This window comes from Geotrypetes seraphini, chromosome 10 (assembly GCF_902459505.1).
Source record: "Geotrypetes seraphini chromosome 10, aGeoSer1.1, whole genome shotgun sequence".
Classification (NCBI taxonomy): domain Eukaryota; kingdom Metazoa; phylum Chordata; class Amphibia; order Gymnophiona; family Dermophiidae; genus Geotrypetes; species Geotrypetes seraphini.
The window spans coordinates 87570644-87591460 of NC_047093.1; the positions used below are offsets into that span (position 1 = coordinate 87570644).

The 20817-nt window shown below is 42.7% G+C and overlaps 1 protein-coding gene across 3 annotated transcripts in view; it reads right to left on the bottom strand.

Annotated features, from left to right (window-relative positions):
* The window catches only part of PAPPA (pappalysin 1), a 644537-nt gene that overhangs the window by 36545 nt on the left and 587175 nt on the right, over positions 1-20817 (bottom strand). For all 3 annotated transcript variants that reach the window (XM_033961720.1, XM_033961721.1, XM_033961722.1), the window contains exon 20: positions 4407-4478. In XM_033961720.1, coding sequence (XP_033817611.1) covers positions 4407-4478 — 72 coding nt within the window. The remainder of the gene's footprint in view (positions 1-4406; positions 4479-20817) is intronic.

Here is a 20817-nt window from a genome sequence, read left to right on the forward strand (position 1 = left end):
TATGCCTATTTTTCAGTTAGGTGTTTTAGGCATCAAAAGTTTCCTCAACTTAGGCATTGCTAGGTACCGCTCTGAGATCTGCGTGGAACTCTTAATTTTGAAATTTATTTAAGATGCTTTTAAATATAAGACTTCTCTAAACTATTTCTTTAGCATTTGATTGAGTCTAAAAAATGGGAAATTTAAAAACCTCAAATTATTATAATGGACCCTATTTTCCAGGTCCTCCAAAGTTTGTTTGTTTTTTTCCCAAGAAAACATTCTCCTTGATAGATGCAACATCACATCCCTAAAATCCACCAAAGATTGATCATGAGATACCAAATACTCCTAAACCTTGTTAAACACAATTTCAAAAACCTTGAATTTATATGCAACAGAACTAGTAAATGAATACAACTGAGATAATCAGTTATTTACAGAATCATACATCCTAGACAATGGACATAAAAAATCCAAATTAGAATCATCATTAGGGGTTTTACCTAGAGAAAATTTAGAAAAGCTCAAATCAGGAAATAGAACCAGCTTTAAGGGGCTGGAACTGACTCTAGTCCCAAATGAATCAGCTAGCTGAAGATTTATCTTCCCATCTATCTAAGAACCCACAGTTGCTGATGGAACATCATTCACTTCTGAAGTAAGGCTCACTTTCTCAAGATGTCCGGACAGTATCTTGCACTATCCTATCCTGGACTGCAATTAGCACCACAGGGGGTCCCACCTGAGTTATTCTTAAATACCATGTCTGAGGTAAGATGTGGTGAGTGGAGATTTGGACATAATAAAATACTCTCTGGAGAGTTCTGTAGCACTGGGGAAGATGCAGGCTGAGTATCCAACTCTAGCAGAACAAAAGAGTCCATTGGTCCTTTAACTGCCATAGCCCCAGCTTGAATAACAATACAAGGTCTGCTCTTGAATTCACCTATAACACATAAGGAAATAAAGATAACTCACCAAAGTCCTCCTTTGCCTTCTATATCTGATGAAAATGCCTTGAACTCTTGGGCTCCAAAGGGCATTCCCTTTTGGGTACCCCCTGTCTTAGGAATTTTTATGTTCCAGTAAGGGCATCCTCTCTCCATGGAGTAATTTCCAGGGGTCAGCATCACTATGGGTGATGAAAGGAAAGGTCTGGGCTGTTCTTAATTACTTCCCTGGCTTTCAACAAATATAGCAGACCAAGTCTCTCCAGCGACACCAAAACAGCTGATCTTTTATGCTCTGGTAAGGGTGTTCCCTCTGATGAGATCACTTCTGGGATCACCATTGCCATAGGTGATAGAAGACAAGGTCTAAGCTATTCTTAATCATACCTCTGTGCTCCAACATGTATAGCCGAGCAACTCTCTCCAAAAAGTACATTTTACTTATCAGCCAAATGTTAAATAAGATCTGTGTTGCCTCAACTCCTCTGAAAAAAACATTTCACCAATTTGCCTAGCTTTATTTCTTAGCCCACACCTCCTCCTTATCCATATTTTTAAAATATTATTCTCTGTTTATCAAGTATATCCTTTGTTTTCCTCTACAATATACCTTGCAAATTATCTAAGGAGGGACTCTCAATATTTTCTATGGGTAGGCTTTTCTGGATCACATTTTATAATGAAATATTTGTGTTCCTTTTAAAGGAGAAAGCTAAAAACAAATGCCAGCATTACCTTCATAATGAGGACCTTTCCTATTGATCAGAAGGTGTTTGTTGGTAGTGTCTAGTGGCCTGATGCTTCCTTTCATCTAGAATTCACATACCTATGAGTCACGACCTGAACTTGAGTAATAAAAGACGTGAGCGGTGAGTCATGTTTTATAAATGAAGGGTCCATCTCAGTTTTGAGGGTCCTATAGAGATATTTGCCCCCTAAAATATGCAAATAAAAGTTCTGAAAAGTTCTGAGAACTGAGAAGTTAACTCAGTCATGCCTGGGGAAGTATAGTATAATCTCAATTAATCGGTACTCGGTTAACCGGAATTCTCACCCAACCGGCAAAAAAATCGCTGGTGGAAAAAAAAAATCCCCCAAAGCATCAGTGGTCCTGAGCTGCAAAGCCCCCTCACACCCTCAACCCCAGAAGTAGTAGAAGTGGCAGCAGTCCTGAGTCACGAAACCCACCTCCCTCCTGATCCAAAGCACTAGCGTGACAGTGGTCCTGAGCTGTAAATCCTTCACCTACCTTCCTCAAGCTCCAAAGTATGTTGTAGAAGTGGTGGCAGTCCTGAACTGTGAATCCTCCTCCCTCCTGCCCTACAGCACCAACGCATCTGTGGTCCTGAGCCACAAAGCCCCCATCCCTCCATCAAGCCCCAAAGCAGGCAGCGGTCCTGAGCCACGAACCCTCTCGCTCCCTTCATTACCTGAAATGGTGCTGGTCAACTGGAAGCAGCACTCAAAACCGGCTGCTCGTGACCTGCCCCGGCAGGGCCTTTCCTCTAATGCATCGAATGTGACATGTCAGAGCCCTGCTGGGGCTGGCCACAAGCAGTCTGTTTTGAGCGCTGCTTTCTGCTGACTGGCTGCTGCTTCAGGGAAGGAAGGAAAAAAAGGGAGCGATGGGGTTCTTGCCTCAGGACCGCCACCTGCTTCGGAGCTTGAGTGAAAGAGGGAGGGCTTTATGGCTCACGACCGCTGCCACGCTGGGGCTTCAGAACGGGAGGGGGGATTGAGATCTGTGTTAGACAAGTTTCTAACACAGCACTCTCAATGAACCAGAAAAACAGTTATCCAGAATCCACCAATAACTGAGATTCTACTGTAGTAAGTAAAAATCATTTGAAAAAAAAATAAAGGAATACTTATTATTATTAACAAACATATATGCAGTGCTATGATATATAGGTGTTCTACTGACATACAGAAGAAAGTCTCTGTTCAGCAGAGCTTATAGTCAGCAGGCACTGAGGGCCTGATTCTATATGACGCTTGGTCTCAGCAGCTGCCTAAGCAGCTTTTGAGAATCGCGTACGGGTGTCCAATATAGAATCATGTCTGTCCTAACGGACAAATGCCTAACCCCGCCTAACCATCCTGATTCTCTAACAGGTGTCTATGTCATAGGCGCCAGATTAGAGAATCGCGTTGCCACTGAGCTGATTGCGGCAAGGGAATCTCTCTGCTGCTATCAGCTTAGAGGCAATCGCAGTGGCAGGGAACCCCCCAAAACCCCTCCAGCAAAGTTGGGCAGCAAGAAAGATGCCCACTCCCTCCTGCCACCCCCATCCCCCCAGAAGGAGTACCCAATTCCTCCTCCAACCTCCACCCACCCAGCTGCGATAAGCAGGAGGGATGTCTACTCCTCCCTGCCAGAACACTCCCACTGAAACACCCCCCCATCCAATTGCAATAGGCAGGAGGGTTGCCCACTCCCTTCTTCTAGAACCCCCCCCGAAACCCCCCACACCCAACCACGATAGGCAGGAGGGATGTCAGAACACCCCCCCACAAAAGCGATACAAAGGAAGGATGCCCACTTCCTCCTGCCAGAACACCCCAAAAACACCCTTTTACCCAAAAATAACCAACTGACCTCCCCACCCACCCAGCGACCACCTAGCCATCTGCCGATCCCCCACCCCCACCCAGCAATCCCCCTAAAGGAGAGATGATCCCAACTCCCCCATATGTTCTGAACAGAAGGTCTGGCCAGAGGAAAGTATATACCCGCCGGCCGGCAGGTCCACCACTGGAAAATGGTGGGCTTTCCCCTTCCCGGGGCATTCTGGGATGTACTGGAGAGGAGCCTATGGCCCTGATTGGCTCAGATGTCTAAGGCCAACTGGAATCTTAGGCTTCCTTCCCAGTGAATTCTGGGATGCACTGGGAGGGGCCTAAGACTCCGACTGGCCAGGTGTTCTGGCAGGAGGGAGTGGGCATCCCTCCTGCCTATCACGGTTGGGTGAGGGTGAGGTTTGGGGGTTTCTGGCAGGAGGAATTCGGCACTCCTCCTGCTGGGGGATGCTTCAGGGGAGGGGGGAGATGCTTCGGGGAGAGTGTGGCAGGAGGGAATGGGCATCCCTCCTGCTGCCCCTACTTCGCGGGTGGGTTAGTTCCCTCCTCTGGATGCTCAGCTGATCGAAGCAGTGAGATTTTTTTGCCGCAATTAGCACAGTGATCACATCAGTTTGAAGTGTAGACCAGTTTTTTTGTTGGCCTACATTTCAGGTGTGTATTGCAGCCCTAGGGAGAAGCATAGGGCCGGCTAAGCTTGCTCAAGGCTACTGCCGGGCGAAACTACACCTACGCCTAGCCTTGGGTGAGCGTAAACATCCCTACGCATCTCCCTCAACCACGTCAGATGCCTACGGTATCGGCGGCCTGCTTTGGGGTGTTTTTATTTTTAAACGTGCCTACCGCTGCCTACAATCGGAACACCATTTATAGAATATGCCCCTGAGTATTTACCTCACAGCTTTTGATGCAGTGAATCATCTCCGGATTTGGATACCATTTGAGACCTGCTGTGCAGATGAATTTCTAAGAAAGGAAAACAGAAGTTAACAAAGGGAGAATTCTACAGTCATTCAAATAAATAAATAAATACAATGTGCTGAGTACTGTCTCCAGTGTGGCCAGCAGAGATGCATACTGGAGACAGTACAACACTAGAATTTTGAGACCTTCCATTAAATCTACTAACTGCAAGCGCACCCAAGGCTGAACAGTGTTTTAGACCCCACTGTTGGGAGTATCAATTCAAAGAGTCGTTGATAATAAAATAATTCCCTACATCACACAAAGACTCAGGAAATGTTGACAGTGCTTGCCTGCAACAGAATGGATGTTTCCAATTGCAGTAGCCAGAAGCCTTCTGAAAAGGTAGAAAGGTAGGCAAACTGGGTGCACAACTTATTGTCCTACCAGGTAAGACACTTTCAAATGGCTGGGCATAAAGGAACCTTCAATTTTATACTTCAGTTTTCACAATTGATGTTCAAAATGGCTTAAATGAGTCTGCATGCTACAATAAGGCATTGCTATTAAAATATTTAATATTCTCTTAGATAATCATGTGTGGGGAAACTTCAAACGCCTTGTAGACCTCCATCAGGGAAGTAGAAGGAAGGAGGACAAGACAAAGCAGATTAAGACTACTTTGAAGCATTTCCTTTGTTATTCTTCACACAATAGGATAGAAATATTTTTCAACCTCTCATAAAACAGCTGAGCATTGGAGCTTTATTGCTAGAGCACGGGAGAAATGCCTGATCCAAGATATATTTCTTTAGTATGCAACGGAACATAAAGATTATGGGCTCCTTTTACAAAGGTGTGCTAGCGTTTTTAGCGCACGCATAAGATTAGCGTGCGCTAGCCAAAAAATTACTGCCTGCTTAAAAAGGAGGCGGTAGCGCTAAAACCGCTAGCAAAAGGAGCCCTATATTTAAAAGGAAGTATAGAATGGCATTAACAGATGCATCTATGTGGATCGTTTCATGCCCTATAGCATCACTTGTTTTAATTGCCTGCAAATAGTAATTATAATATTCATTCTAATTGCTTTGTTCCAGGATTACCCAGGGAATTCCAGGGGAGCACTTTAGGAAACTCAGGATTTTATACCCAGTGATGTGACACACAATCTTTCCTTCTTATGTTTATCCCAGTGCTAATTTAATCCATCTACAGGGGAACTTTAGGTTGTTTTTACAGTTCTTGTTAGTACGCTGCCATTTGAGGCTTACCTGATGTGTTAAAAGGACTTTTATACTATCTACAGAAGACTGTTTATCTTTCTGACGCTCTCAAATTTTCCACTATTACTCAGGTCTAGCCTAGCCTACCCCATCTGTCTCACAACAGGGCCTGTCTGTGTGAAGAGGGAATGGGTGAGGAAGGGGGTGGGCAGTGTTGTTTATCCTATAAGTGAGGGAGATCACAGGGTCCCAAATGCCAAACATGCTACTGACTTCTGACAGACATTTGGAAATTTCACAACTGCTTCCCGTCACAAGAGGTAATGCTTTCTGTTTACTGTAGTGCTTCAGAACAAATCCCTTTACATTTAAAAATAAATACTCAGGCTGCAAGATAGGCAGACAAATTGGACCGGTATTCCACGGTAGGATGATTCAGGACTGGAAAAGTAACCCTAAATTTCCACACCTGAAAAGTCAGAGGATGAGGAAATTAAGAAAAATGTTCCAAATGAGACTGAGAATGACAAAAAAGGCTAAAGGAAATGAAGAAGCCATTGACACACAGCACTGCTGAGCAATCAAGACTGGAAAATTCTAAGGGCATGAAAATGCCTACTGAACTGGAAAGACAGAAAATATCTAGGTGAAAAACAGACCAGTGCAAGCACAAAAATGCTAAGTGAATAAAAAGAGTGTACACTCAAAAACAAACATGAGACGAGTTAAAAAAAAAAAGTTGTCAAAAATATATGTATCATCTGCCAAAGAAACATATATACATTCAAGCTGATCTCATTGTATGGAACAGAAGAATAAAGTAATATCTTAAGATATGAAAATATGTTTGCAGGAACTGACTTTGCATAGGTATCTATAAAATGATTCTCTTTGAATCATTCACTAAAAATCTGTACAAATTAAGGACCCCTTCTATAAAGCTGCGGTAGAGAGTACTGGCGTGACAGATGCGATGTAGCCCATTGGAATTGAAAGGGCAGCATCACATTTGCTGCTTGGTAATTGCTACCATGGTTTTGTAAAAGGGGCCTTAACAGTCATTAATGTGGGCCACTGTTACGACTGATTATTCAGTGAAACCCTGTGCTAAAATAGCACAACTTGTGGTAAAATAACACAAGGTAACAATAACCAACGATAGCTCCCTCCTAATTATAATAATAACAGTTTATATACCGCAGGACCGTACAAAGTATCCAAAACCATATTCTTTAAAATGTTATCTACCGTGTTTCTCCGAAAATAAGACCTACCCTGAAAATAAGCCCTAGCATCATTTTCGGGGTAGGTTTTAATATAAGCTCTACCCCCAAAATAAACCCTAGTCCTGGGATTTGCCAGCAACTCTTCGACTCGACCCCGCCCCCTCCACCACACAACCGAACCCCTGCTGACCATCTTTCCCTCCCCGCCGACCGCGAGCGAGCCCTACCTTCAACTGAAGCAGCGTCGGGCGTTACTGATGACATCATCTGTAATGCAGCAGAGTCAAATCCCCGACAGACAAGGCCAAGCAGCCTGCTTAGAGTGCTGCCGGCCTGACGCTGCTTTGGTTGAAGGTAGGGCTCACTCGCGGTCGGCGGGGAGAGAAGGATGGAGGATCAGCAGGGGTTCGGCTGCATGGTGGGGGCAGGGGAGGTGCTCAAGGGTTCTGCTGCACAAGGATGGGAGGGAGGGAAGGATGGATAGAAGCTGGGCAAACTTCTGCTGCACAGGGGGATGGGAAGAAAGATGCTTCCAATGTGGGGGAGAGAAAAGAAAGACAAATTGGGGTGAAGGAGAGGGAGGGAGAGATGATCATGTCCATACCTTGAAAATAAGACCTAGTGTCTTTTTTGGGCCCCAAATGAATATAAGATACTGTCTTATTTTCAGGGAAACACGGTAGTCAGTTCTCCCATTTTTCCAGGGAAGAATCACATATACTATACAGTATATTTTAACTATTCATTTTTACAGATGCTGTTTTCACATAAGGGTATAATAGATGGTTAAGGACTTGATTTGTAGATACCTTTAAATTTTGATGTAGGTTCAGAGCAGTTTTATATAATCATAAGTTCCTAAAGGAGTTTGATAATGTCTATTTTACATTGCAAATCACCTAGGAGTGAGAGATTGTCAGTATGTAACATGTTTTAGAATAAAAATATAAGACTTAAATGTTTAATACCTTTTACTATTTTCATGTCATTTTTCCGGTCTTATTCCTTCATGCTTTTTTTTTTTTAAATTCCTATGACACCCGTTCCTGGCTCTATTACATTTGCTGCACCTGCGCCTCTCTCGTTGTTGTTTATCTTTGAAAGTAAGTCCCAGAACTTAGTTAAAATACTGCCTTCTACTATCAAGGGAGCTTAGACTGGCAGTTCAAAAACTGTCAGCCATCTGATAAGCTGCTTGATATAAAGCTCTGGGCCAATGCTACCTCCAAATGCTTTACAATCGAATAACTCTGTGAATCCTGAAGAATATGTTCTCATTTCCCATGAAGGCCTTCATTGAAGGCATTTATGGACATGCATATGGACACAGAGAAATGAAGGAAGGTTTTTGTCAAGCACTGTGCCCCAACAGAATGGAGTATTACATTCAATATGCTAAGTTAGTCTTTGCAACTTACACTGACTTGTACTATAGCAGGCCTACTGTGTGCATATTTAATTATGAATTTTATTTATGAAAGCTGTCTTGTCATTATTTAAAAAGAGATTATGTCCTTACCTTGATCATATATATTCCAGTAGATAGGTGTGTCATTCTGGAAAAGTGGGTTATCTCGCAGCCAGCCCCAGCAGGGCTTTTTCTCTGACATGTGAAAAAAAAGGCCCTGCTGGGGATGGCCATGCACAGCCTGTTTAGAGTGCTGCTTCCTACTGACCAGTTGCCACTTCGGGAAAGAACATAAGAACTGCCATCTCTGGATCAGACCTTAGGTCCATCAAGTCTGGCGATCCGCACACGCGGAGGCCCAGCCAGATGTACACCTGGCATAATTTTAGTCACCCATATCCCTCTATGGAATGAAGGAAGAGAGGGAGCAAGGGGGTTCATGCCTCAAGACAGCCGCCTACTTTGGGCTTGAGGGAGGGAGGGGGCTTTGCGGCTCAGGACCGTTGCCACTTTGGTGCTTCAGAGTGGAAGGGAGGGAGGGATTGTTAGACAAGGTTTATAACATAGCATTCTCAATCAACCAGAAAAATAGTTATCTGGCATCCTCCAAATGCCTGAAGCCACGAAAGTTAGAGCTCCCTGAGCTTCTAGAGGTTCTGGGTCTATCATCAGGTAGGGTCTTGGAACAACGGTCCACCACACAATGCATGAGAACATCCAAGCCTTTACCATATAATAGTCACACCTTAAAATGGAGCCTGACAAGAGTAGTTTTAGAGGTTGAATCACCAGCTCATTAATCCAGAGAATTCTACAAGCAGAAATTAAACATGATGACGCTATACCCAGGACATGTATAATGTCATACAAGACATCAGCTACACAATCCACACCAAATAAAAGAAGTTGAGGATGAGGTTCATCTCTCTCACTCTTCAAAGTATGCAGTCTGAACAGACAAGCACATGTGACAAAGGACATCACTGAGACAGCTGTGACTCCCAAAGCCACTGCCTTAAAAAACCTCCTGATAACTACATCTACTTGGTGGTCCTGCATGTCTGGAAGGGAGGTGTGCACAGTGACCTGGGCAACCAAGGACTCCACTTTAGGTTGACCAAAAAGTTGCTGACATTCCTGTGCCATAAGAAACAGCCGGGACATGGCTCTCGATACTTTGAGAGCCTTCCTCCTGACAATCCTACTGCTCTGAGATCAAGATGTTAATATCTGGATACCAGGGAAATGCTGAGGACTGAATTCTCACTCCACACATAAGGGAAGAGGAAATAAAATGAGCTGACTGAGTGAATAAATTCAACTCATGCAGAGACTCCGAAATAAGACCCAGCAAGGTAGCAGACTTAAATAATGCAGAACCATGGGATTATCCTCAGGTTCAAAAGCCAAAGTAGGATCTAAAGAGCCAGTGTACTTTCTTGGGTCCACTGTCATGGGAGGAGCATCTGCAGAAAATAAGAGCTAAGTAAAATGATCATCAGCATCCGTATCCCCTGGAATGAGGTTTCCCAAGTCTTGAACAGTGGCAGACTGTGAAGAAGACGTGCCTTGTAAGACTATGCTGTGAGGAGACAAGTCTGATGCACAACGGGAATGTGCAGAAGGAACATGGCTCTTGTGAAAGGCTTTCCATAAATATTTCAAAAGTCTGAGAAGACATTTAATCCCATGATGACTCTACTTTGCATTTCTTGGGTTGCGAGGTGTCCGTGTCCTTACGCGTGGAATGGTCACTATTTCCAGGCCCCAAAAACTTAAAAAAACTGCCCCAACGGGTTAGCCACCCTTTTTGTCACCTGAGTATGCAGAGGAGAGGCTAAGCTGATCACTCCCAGCGGCACATGGTGCAAGGATGCTCCTGAGGTGCACATTTTGAGCAATCCTAACATGAGTTTGGGGATAGAAGAGCCCATGTACTCCATCACAACCAGTTTTGAGGAAGTTTTGGAAGTGCAGGGAACTTTTGAACAAAGGTCGCTAAAAATCCAAGATGGCCACCATCAAGCTTTTCATGCCTAAAACTACTAAAAAACAAATTTATTCATGTTGGCAAATTTAGAATTTTTCAGGTGGGGAAACACAGGAAATATGCAGAAACCTTCAAAAACCTGTTTTTCAGGATCCACAAACACACTCCTAATTCACCTCATAAGCTGTAACAGCCTTACTCACTGTGTCCTGTGCTGGCAATGTGCTACATCCTGCCTCAGCACTTTACAGCATATGGAAAGGAGAAGAATCACTGTCTCATGCTGGAAATGCCTCTTCAGTGCTGATCTTTTGGTTGCCAGTCAGATATGGTGTTCGAGTGAACCTCCATCCTTGCAGACCGATGGGCACGCTATTAGAAGGGGGGAGGTGAAAAAATGCAGCCGGCACCCTGCAAGCCACCACTGAGCCTCCTACGGATGCCTAATAGCCTGTGCTTAAACCCCTGCTAAACAGTAGGTGAGAAGGTAAACAGAGACGGCCCCGAGCTCCAAAACACTTGTGCAGGCTGGCTAACAGGTACTACCAGGGATTGGCCTGTCAGCTGCAGACTGAGTTGAAACCAAGGTGAAAGCTCTGAGCACTGAAAACACCGAATAAAAACTGAAAACCCCAAATAAAATAAGAAAAAGGGAGAACAGAACAAAAACTTTCTTTCCAGCTCACGTGCAAAAGGAAAAAAAACTGCAGGTGACAAAAGAGCTCTCAGTGTACATAATTAAGTCAATATTTATTTATTCTAATGTCCTATATACTAGAGGTCTTCTTTAATTTTTAAGGTGGGGCCGTGCTACATGCAAAAAGCTGAAGGAGGGCCACCAAATATCTTCCCATCAGAGGCCACACACTACTGGCCAGTGTATGTCAATGACATACAGTACACTACTCTGCCTTTTATTGGACATATCTCAAGGAGGTGGGTATTTCCAAATGAATTTTCTTCATTTAGTCATAAATGCCTTGTACTTTCCCTCATCCACGTCCCCCTTTATGTCATGAACTTGGATAGAGAGGCAGAAAGTAGCAGAAAAAAAATCCAGAATGATGATGAAGGCCACTCCAGAGGCCTCGAGTAGAGAATTTCATAGGGACAAATTTGTCCCCATCCCCGCAGGATCTCAATATCCCTGTCCCATCCCCACTAGTTCTGTCCTTGTTCCATGCTTGTGCAGATGAGGACAGAGCTTGAAGGAATGGGGCAAGGATGGGAACAGAGCTTGTGGGGATGGGACGGGGAAAATTTCTCCCCATGTCATTGTTTAGTTTGCAGGGCCTTGCATTGAAGAACACTCATGCTATTATATACAGGCTAGCTACAAGGCCAAAATTTAGATATTTTTCTATCCCTGGAGGGTTCATAATCCAAATTTGCACCTCCAGTGGGATTTGAACCAGGCTCCCCTGCTTCAACCATTTAGCTACTCCTCCAATACAAGGATTCTAGCAATGAGTAATACTCTTCAAGTGATATGTGTAAGCAAAGTGCTCCCTACTTCAAATAACATATCAGAGAAAGGCAGCCATGTGACAAACATGAAAGAGAATTAACTTCTGCTCTGTCTAATCTGAAGGAGGGCTTGCTAGTACTATCTGAGAAACAGCCCCAAAAAAGTAGAATGACAGAATCATTTGATCTGTGCGTTTTCATTTTAAAACACTAGCTGAAAACTGCACAATGGTACAATCTTTTAGTAATTATTAGCAGCGACAAATCTACCTAGCCCATATATAGTGTTTAAAGATTACAGGCAGGATTAACATCCCTGAAGTAGCCTTGGATGAGTTGTCTTTTTATGTAGTGGCATCAGGTTATTTTTCTTAGCTTCTGAGACTCTCAGGCTCTCTAAAGTTGCATATATCTGTTTTCTTTCCAATATTAAGAAAATAGAGGGGGAAAAGGGGAGGACACAATGAGAAAAGGGAGTAGATTTACACAGGTAAAGACTTATTTATAAGGTCCTAACATTCCTCAGCAAGAGAGAAGGTTACAGACCTAGATGCGCTAAACAGGTTTGGTAAGACCGGGTGGGTATGCTGTGGTCCAATTTTTGGACGACTGCAAAAGGGCAACCGATACTCAAACAAGTTTGCATGCAAATGATTTGAGCGGAGGTTCAACGTAATCCCTGTCTGATCAAGCCGATGATTCGCTATCCCCATAAAAAAAAATTATGCCCCCCCCAAACCACAGTCGTTACACCCCCCTCTGATGATAACTGTGGGTCCCAGAACCCCCAGATGATGATGGTCGCCCCTGTGACAACAACGCACCCAGAGAGACAGGAGGGATGCCCACATCTTTGTGTCTCAGCAACCCAGTTGTGCATCCGAGCCACCTGGCCCTCACCTCGTACCTCATTGTAAAAGCCCTTTTGACAGCAGGCCTGCCTCTTCAAAATGGTGGGACTTTCTCTTCGTGGTGCATACTTAGAAAACTGGAAGATTAGGGAGGGGTCTAAGGCCCTGATTCGCCTGAATATCTTAAGCCCCTCCCAATCAGAGCCTTAGGCCACCTTCCAGCCCACTAGGGCTGTCTTTTGGGGTCTTTTCATGAGATGGTGGGAAGGGGGATCTTTGTGTAGGGTGGGGATGTCAGGGGGAGTGCCAGGTGGAGAGTTGGGGGAGAGAGTGTCAGGGGTGGGTCATGTGGCCCAGATGCACAACCGGGTTACTGAGGCAGGAGGGAGTGGGCATCCCTCCTGTCTCTGTGAGTGTGTCATTGTCACGGGGTGGCCATCATCATCATGGGGTTCAGGGACCTATGGTTGTAGTTGGGGGGAGAGTACGGTGGCTTGTCATCAGGGGGGAGGTTCAGCTCATATAAACCGTTTTTCCCTGAAAATAAGACCTACCCTGAAAATAAGCCCTACAATGATTTTTAAAAATGCTCCTAATATAAGTCCTACCCCCAAAATAAGCCCTAGTTAAGATTGACCCCCGAAGCCACCCCAACACTCCCCGACTCCATTCCTGACACTAGTGCTGCCAATCATCTCTTCCTTCCTCTCCTCCACCCCAATTATTCCTCTTTCCCTTCTCTCCCCTTCCCCCCCCCCCATGTGCAGCATCTTTCCTTGCCTCTCACCCATCCCCTTGTGCAGCAGCTCCCAAGGCCTCCAAAAACAGTGGCAGTGCTCTGAGTGGGCTGCTTTGCAGCTTTCCCCGCCAGGAACTCCATCAACCCTCCCACAGTGAGCCTGACATACCTTCATGCCAAAAGAATCCAAAACAGCAGTGGTGGTAGCGCTCTGAATGGGCTGCTTTGATGCCTTCTTTGCCATGGCCTTCCCTATGCCACATCACAGTAAATTTGCAGATAACACTGAACTGTTCAAAATTGTTAAAACACATGTGGATTGTGAAAAATTGCAGGCAGACCTTAGGAAACTGGAATACTGAGCATACAAATGGCAGATTAAATTTAATGTGGACAAATGCAAAGTGATGACATAAGAATATAAGAATAGTCTTACTGGGTCAGATCAATGGTCCATCTAGCCAAGTATCCCACCTTCACGGAGGATAATCATAGTTAGCAGATACAAGAGTCCACCTTGGGGGTAAGCATCCAAGAAAAATATCTGGGTATCATTGTAGACAATATGTGTGGTGGCAGCCAAAAAAATAAACAAGATGCTAGGAATTATTAAAAAAGGAATGATTAACAAGACTAAGAATATTATAAAGCCTCTGTATCACTCCATGGTGCAATCTCACATTGAGTATTGCATTCAATTCTGGTAGCATTATCTCAAAAAAGATATAGTGGAACTAGAAAAGGTTCAAAGAAAAGCGATCAAGATGGTAACGGGGATGGAAATTCTCTCATATGAGGAAAGACTAAAGAGGTTAGGGTTCTTCAGCTTGGAAAAGAGAACGGCTGAGGGGAGATATGATTGAGGTCTACAAAATTCTGAGTAGTGTAGAATGGAACAAGTGGCTCGATATTTTACTCTGTCAAAAATTACAAAAGTTAGGGGACACTAGAAGTAGAGAATTGCACGGGAACGGGGTCAATGGGAATCCTGTGGGTTCCCCCTTCGGGTCATGGGGATCCCATGGGGACAACCCCTAGGGTTGCGGGGATCCCGTGGGGATGCCTCCTAGGGTTGCGGGGATCCTCCGGAGTTCGATGCAACTCGAGCCGCTTGGCTCGTCTTCTTTTTCCTACCTGCTCTGCCGCAGCACACAGCTGACCAGAAGTCTTCCCCAATGTCAGCGCTGACGTCGGAGGGAGGGCTTAAGCAAAGGGAAAGAGATGCTAAGGTGGGGGAGGGAGTGCATTTTTGGACACAAGGCATGAACTTGGGAGAGAGGATGGAGGAAGGGAGGGAAAGAGATGTTGAGGTGGGGGAGGGGATGCATTTTTGGACACAGAAGGCATGAACTTGGGAGAGAGGAAGGGAGGGAAAGAGATGCTGAGGTGGGGGAGGGAATGCATTTTTGGACACAGAAGGCATGGACGAGGAAGAGAGGGAAAGAGATGGTTGTGTACACGGGAATGGAAGAAAGGAGAATTTTTGGTCATAGGGAGGGAGTGAGGTACATATGAGAGGGAGAAATATTGTGGTGGGAACAGTGGGACAGATTGAAATGGATGCAAGAGGGAGGAATGTTGGGACATAGTAGTAAAGGGAATGGAGGGAGAGATGTGGCATGGTGCTGGTGAGGGGTGATAGAAGGAGAAATGTTGGGCATGGGGCTGGTGGGCAGGCGCGAAAGATGAGAAAGGGATAAATGCTGGACCATGGTAGGAGGAACCAATGGACAGCAACAGAAGAATTTACAGAAGATGGGAAAGCGGAAAAAAGAAACTGGGACCAACTTTATGGAAAAATAAGTCTCCAGACAACAAAGGTAAAAAACGGAATTTATTGACTAAAATATGTTAGCTTTGGGAAATGCATATAGCAGATGTCTTTGTATTGTGTTCAAAAGAAAAGGAAATGCATTTCTGGTTTTATTTCTACAGTGTTGAAGTACTTGCTGACCCTTGCTGTGACTGGTGGGAATCCCCAAGCACCACCTGCAGAGGACATCCTCTAGAGATGGCCAGAACTCCCCTCCACCAAGCACAGTAGACACTGGCAGCATCCATGAGCCACTGAGGTGCCATCATCTGTGACTCAGGGACGCTACTGCTGCCAGCCAAGCTTGGCAAAAGGGACCCCAGCCAACTGCAAAGGAAGTACTCAGCTGACAGCTTGGGGGTTCTCATCAGCTGAGTATTTATATTTTATATTTACATTAGAGGCTCTGGTAGAAACCCGTTTACAAAGTATGTATTCTTCCCAATTAATATTTCCAAATTAATAAAGTCTCTTTGCTTATTTGTAAATAACTATTTCTGAAGTTTATAGGGACGGGCGGGGACGGAGAGGATTCCTCATGGGGACGGGTGGGGATGGAGGGATTCCTCGCGGGGACGGGTGGGATTTTGGCGGGGAAGCGTGGGGATGGGTGAGATTTCTGTCCCCGCGCAACTCTCTAGACTAGAAGTTACAGGGAAATACTTTTAAAACCAATAGGAGTCAGCATGGGTTCAGCCGAGGGAGATTTTGCCTCACAAATTTGCTTGACTTCTTTGAAGGTGTGAATAAACATGGATAAAGGTGAGCTGGTTGATATAGTGTATCTAGATTTTCAGAAACCTTTTGATAAAGTTCTTCACGAGAGGCTCCTGAGAAAATTAAAATGCCATGGGATAGGTGGCAAAGTTCAGTTGTGAATTAGGAATTGGTTATCGGATAGAAAACAGAGGGTAGGTTTAAATGGTCATTTGTCTCAATGACGGAGAGTAAACAGTGGAGTGCTGCAGAGGTCTGCACTAGGACCGGTGATATTTAACTTATTCATAAATGATCTGGAAATTGAAACGACGAGTGAGGTGATTAGATTTGCAGATGATACAAAAATGTTCAAAATTGTTAAAATGCATGCGGATTGTGAAAAATTGCAGGTGGATCTTAGAAAATTGGAAGACTGGGTGTCCAAATGGCAGATGAAATTTAATTGCTATTTAAAAAAAAATTTCCAATAGATTTTATGATTTTGTATAAATAAAGTTATTGTTATTGTCAAAGTTAATAATAAAGTTGTATGAAGTCATATAACAAATTCTTTGCAAAATGGCAATTCTGTGCAAAAATAGCAGTTATAGCACTTAATGAATTATTGCATTCACATGAAAAGGATGGAGGCGGACCAATGATTGAAACCATAATATTGCATTTGTCAATAGCCTTTGGCTGTTATGAGATGTAGTAATAAGGTCTGAGGTTTTGCCTTCTTCCATTTATGATCTATCAGTGTAATTGAATTGACAAAGTTTAATTTTTGTTTTATTCCACTTTTTTGTATATTTGATATTTGGTTGTGGAATTACTGCTTGTTTGTTTTGTTATTTGACATGTCTGAGAAGAGACATTATATAGAAAATAGAAAAAACATAGAAAAATGAAGGCAGATGAAGACCAATGTGGCCTCTCTAACCTGCCTATTCATGTACTTATTTCAAGCATTCTTGAATACAGATACATTATTCATCTACACTACTTCCACCGGGAGACTATTCCACACATCTACCAACCTTTCTGTAAAAAAAAGTATTTCCTTAGATTACTCACCTTAACTTCATCCTATGCCTTCTCATTATGGAACTTCCTTTCAAATGAAAGAGACTCGACTCATGCGCATTTACGCCAAGTAGGTATTTAAACGTCTCTATCATATCTCCCCTCTCCTGCCTTTCCTCTAAAATATACATATTTAAGTCTGTCCCCGTATGCCTTATGACGAAGATCTCTGGACCGATTCTATCCTTTTTCTATCTTTTTGAAGGTACAACAGTCTCCAGAATTGTACACTATATTTTAATGAGGTCTCACCAGAGTGTTATACAGAGGCATCATTACCTTCTTTTTTCAACTGGCCATTCTTCTCCCTATACCATCACCTTTTCTATCTGTTTGGCCACCTTAAGTTCATCACACATAATCACACCCAATTCCTACTCTTCTTTGTGCACAAAAGTTCTTCACCATCTAAACTGTACCATTTCCTTGGGTTTCTGCAGCCCAAATGCATTACCCTGCATTTCTTAGCATTAAATTTCAGCTGGCAAATTCCAGACCATTTCAAGCTTTACCAGATTCTTCCTCATGTTATCCACACTATTAGGGGTGTCTACTCTATTGCAGATTTTGGTATCATTCACAAAGAAGCAAATCTTACCTGATGGCCATTCAATAATATCTTTTACAAAAATGTTAAAAATAACAGGCCCAAGAAGCAAACCTTTTGGTACACCATTGGTAATGCCCCTTTCTTCAGGGTAAGCCCTGTTTATCAGTACACCTTCCAATCAACCAGTTCTTAACCAAGTCCATCACTTTGGGGCCCATATAGATGGCAATTTGTTTGTTTTTAGACACCGATGTGAAACAATGTCAAAGGCTTTGCTAAAATCTAATCAAATTATATCTGCTGATGCCCCTCTATCCAACTTTCTAGACACTCAGTCAAAGAAATTGATCTATTGTCTAACAAGACTTGTCTCTAGTGAAACCATGCTCCCTCGGGTCCTGTAATCCACTATATTCCAGAAACGTCCCAATTCTTTTGTTTTAAAAGTGCTTCCATTAATTTATTTACCAAAAAAGTCAGACTTACCGATCTATAGATCACTATCTCTTCCTTACTTCCGCTTTTGTGGAGAGGGATCACATCTACCCATCTCCAGTCCTCTGGTACTACTCCCAGCTCAAGAGAAGCATTAAAAAGGTTAGCCAGCGGAGCTGCAAGAACTTCCCTAAATTCCTTCAGTACCCTTGGAAATACGCCAACTGGCCTCATCACTTTATCCACCTTTAGTGAGGAGCTAGCTAAACTAATTTGGTAAACAGGCCCCTAAATCTAAAATCAAAATCAAATTCTGTATCACGAAAATTAAGCAGGAAACTTGGAGCACTTAAACAGGATCTGAAGCCAAACAACATGCCCAAAATGTCTGAAATGCATGAGTTATACAAATTACATAAAGGAAGACACTCTTAATTAAAGCAGATAACATTTTATTTTTGCTGAATCAGGTGCCAGTGATATCAATCTAACTGCATATTATCAAGGTGTTTAAAGCCACATAGCTATCAGATTTAAGCCAGTCTGAAACTTGGCCTCATGCTGAATACATTTGAGAGAAGAGATTAACAACCACAATCAGAATAAACTGTCAGAAAGACCTGAAATCAAGTAGGTAACACTGAGTAACACCACTGATGAAGCTATAAAATTAATGCTCATTCTCTGGTTTCCTGCATCTGTAATTAAATACTTCTACTACGTGTACTAAACAAATTTGGACCTCTGAATCTTCCTGGTCGGGATCTGATGACCAATGGATAGATTTTTTTCAAATATATACAGTGTCCTAATCTATCTACTAGTTTAATGCAATCATTATATATATATTTTTTTCAATAAAGCATATTGGACTCCTCGCAGACTGCATAGGGCTCATCTAATGGATTCTAATGTATGTTGGCATTGCAATGGCAACTTAGGTGACCTTAAACATATGCTTTATGATTGTCCAATTGTTCAACCATTTTGGAGATCGGTGTGGAATATCATATGTACCATACTTCCTATTTCCTTTCAACTATCTTTTGATGTTATTCTCTTTCGATCTCTTGCTTTACCTGATACTCTAGATCAGGAGTGTCCAACTTTTTGGCTTCCCTGAGCCGCATTGGACAAAAAAAATGTTTCTGGGGCCGCACAAACGCGCAAATGCTGCAGCAAAACAGAGAAGGGAGCTGGCAAAACGGTAAACACCTGGCGACAGCAGAGGAAAACACTGCATCACCCTTGACCGGGGCTGCACAAAATACTTCACGGGGCCACATGCGGCTCTCGGGCCGCAGGTTGTACACCCCTGCTCTAGATAAATGGCATTCCAAGCTATTTGAATCTCTAATAGCTATTACTTTACAAATGATTCTGTCACACTGGAAATCTGCCCAATTATTAAGTACCTCGTTTTGGTGGGCTACAGTCCTAATGATTTATAATTATGAATGTAAAGCTAATAAGAGCTCGTTTGTTAAAGACCATGGCAGTATAGGATGGTTTATTTTATTTTATTCAGATTATTTATTGTATTATTCATATTCTTTATACACATCCAGGAGGGGTAAGGTGGGTTGGGTGGGAGGAAGTTTGGGTTGTTTTAAGAATTTGATGTATTATGAAAGTGCCGTTTGTTTGATTTTATTATGATATTTTCTTGCACTTTGTATAAGTTATTATATAAAATCAATAAAAATTATAAGTCATAAAAAAGCTATAAAACTAATTTTAGATACATTTCAAGTGGGTTGTTAGCTTAGATTAATTTGTGCTTAATATCATAGTCTCCATAAGAATTGTTTTCATATGGCTTCATATTTATATTAGAGATTACATGGATGCTTGTTAGTCCTTTATGCGTCTGTGGTTAATATGTATGTATTACTTGTACTGTAAAATTTCCTTTTGATATATTTATTTAATTAATGTTACATTTCATATGTTAAAATTCCAATAAAAAAATAAAAAAAATAAAAAATGTAATTAAATACAAATTTTCCTAGTACTTATTTTACAACAGACAAAAAGCCCCATCTTTACTAGATCTGTTGCTGAATACAAGATTCTCACTGTCTAACTATAGTTTACTAAGCTGTGGTAAGCACTAATGCGTGCTTACTGCGGTTAAAAAACATTACTTTGGTAATTTGGCATTTGCACGTGCTTCTCATGTACTAAAAAATACTTTTTTTGTTTTCGCTGGGGGCATGCTTGGAGCAGGAATAGGTATGTGCCAACCAAATAATTTTATTACCTTCCCTTATGTTATTTACGGTTTTTTTCGTTAATCTAGCTTAACGCCAATTTTGTAACTTTACCCCTTTTTTCTTTCTGTATCCAAGTTTGTCAGTACGTTTGTTCGTCTCGCCCATTTTAAATAGTATGTTAATTTTATGACTTACTTTTATATTTTGGTTGTAACTCGCTTAGTAAATTATGGATAAGCGATTTATCAAATATAAATAAACTTGAAACTTGAATAGCACATGATTAACGTGATAGCCCTCGCTGCCTAGACCAGTGTTCTTCAACCACCGGTCCACAGAAATTTCCTGCCGGTCCACAGGGCTGGCATGTGCATCAGGCCCAAAACTATGTTCTTCAACTGCCAGTCTGCGTTGCAATCGATGCATTGTTAATAAGATTATATTGTGTGTGTATATATGAAAAATGAATGGAAAAAATTGTGTTACAATTAGGACTATGGGGACAGGGTCTGGGGTGAAGATTGGGTAGAGATGGGCAGGGTCTGGCCCACGACTTAGCCTAGTGTTCTTCAACCGCTGGTCTGCGGACCGATGACGGTCCACAAAATAATTATTTTATTTCTGCCGGTCCATAGGTGTAAAAAGGTTGAAGAACACTGGCCTAGACAATAGGTTTCAGTAAGTGCTTCCACACTAATG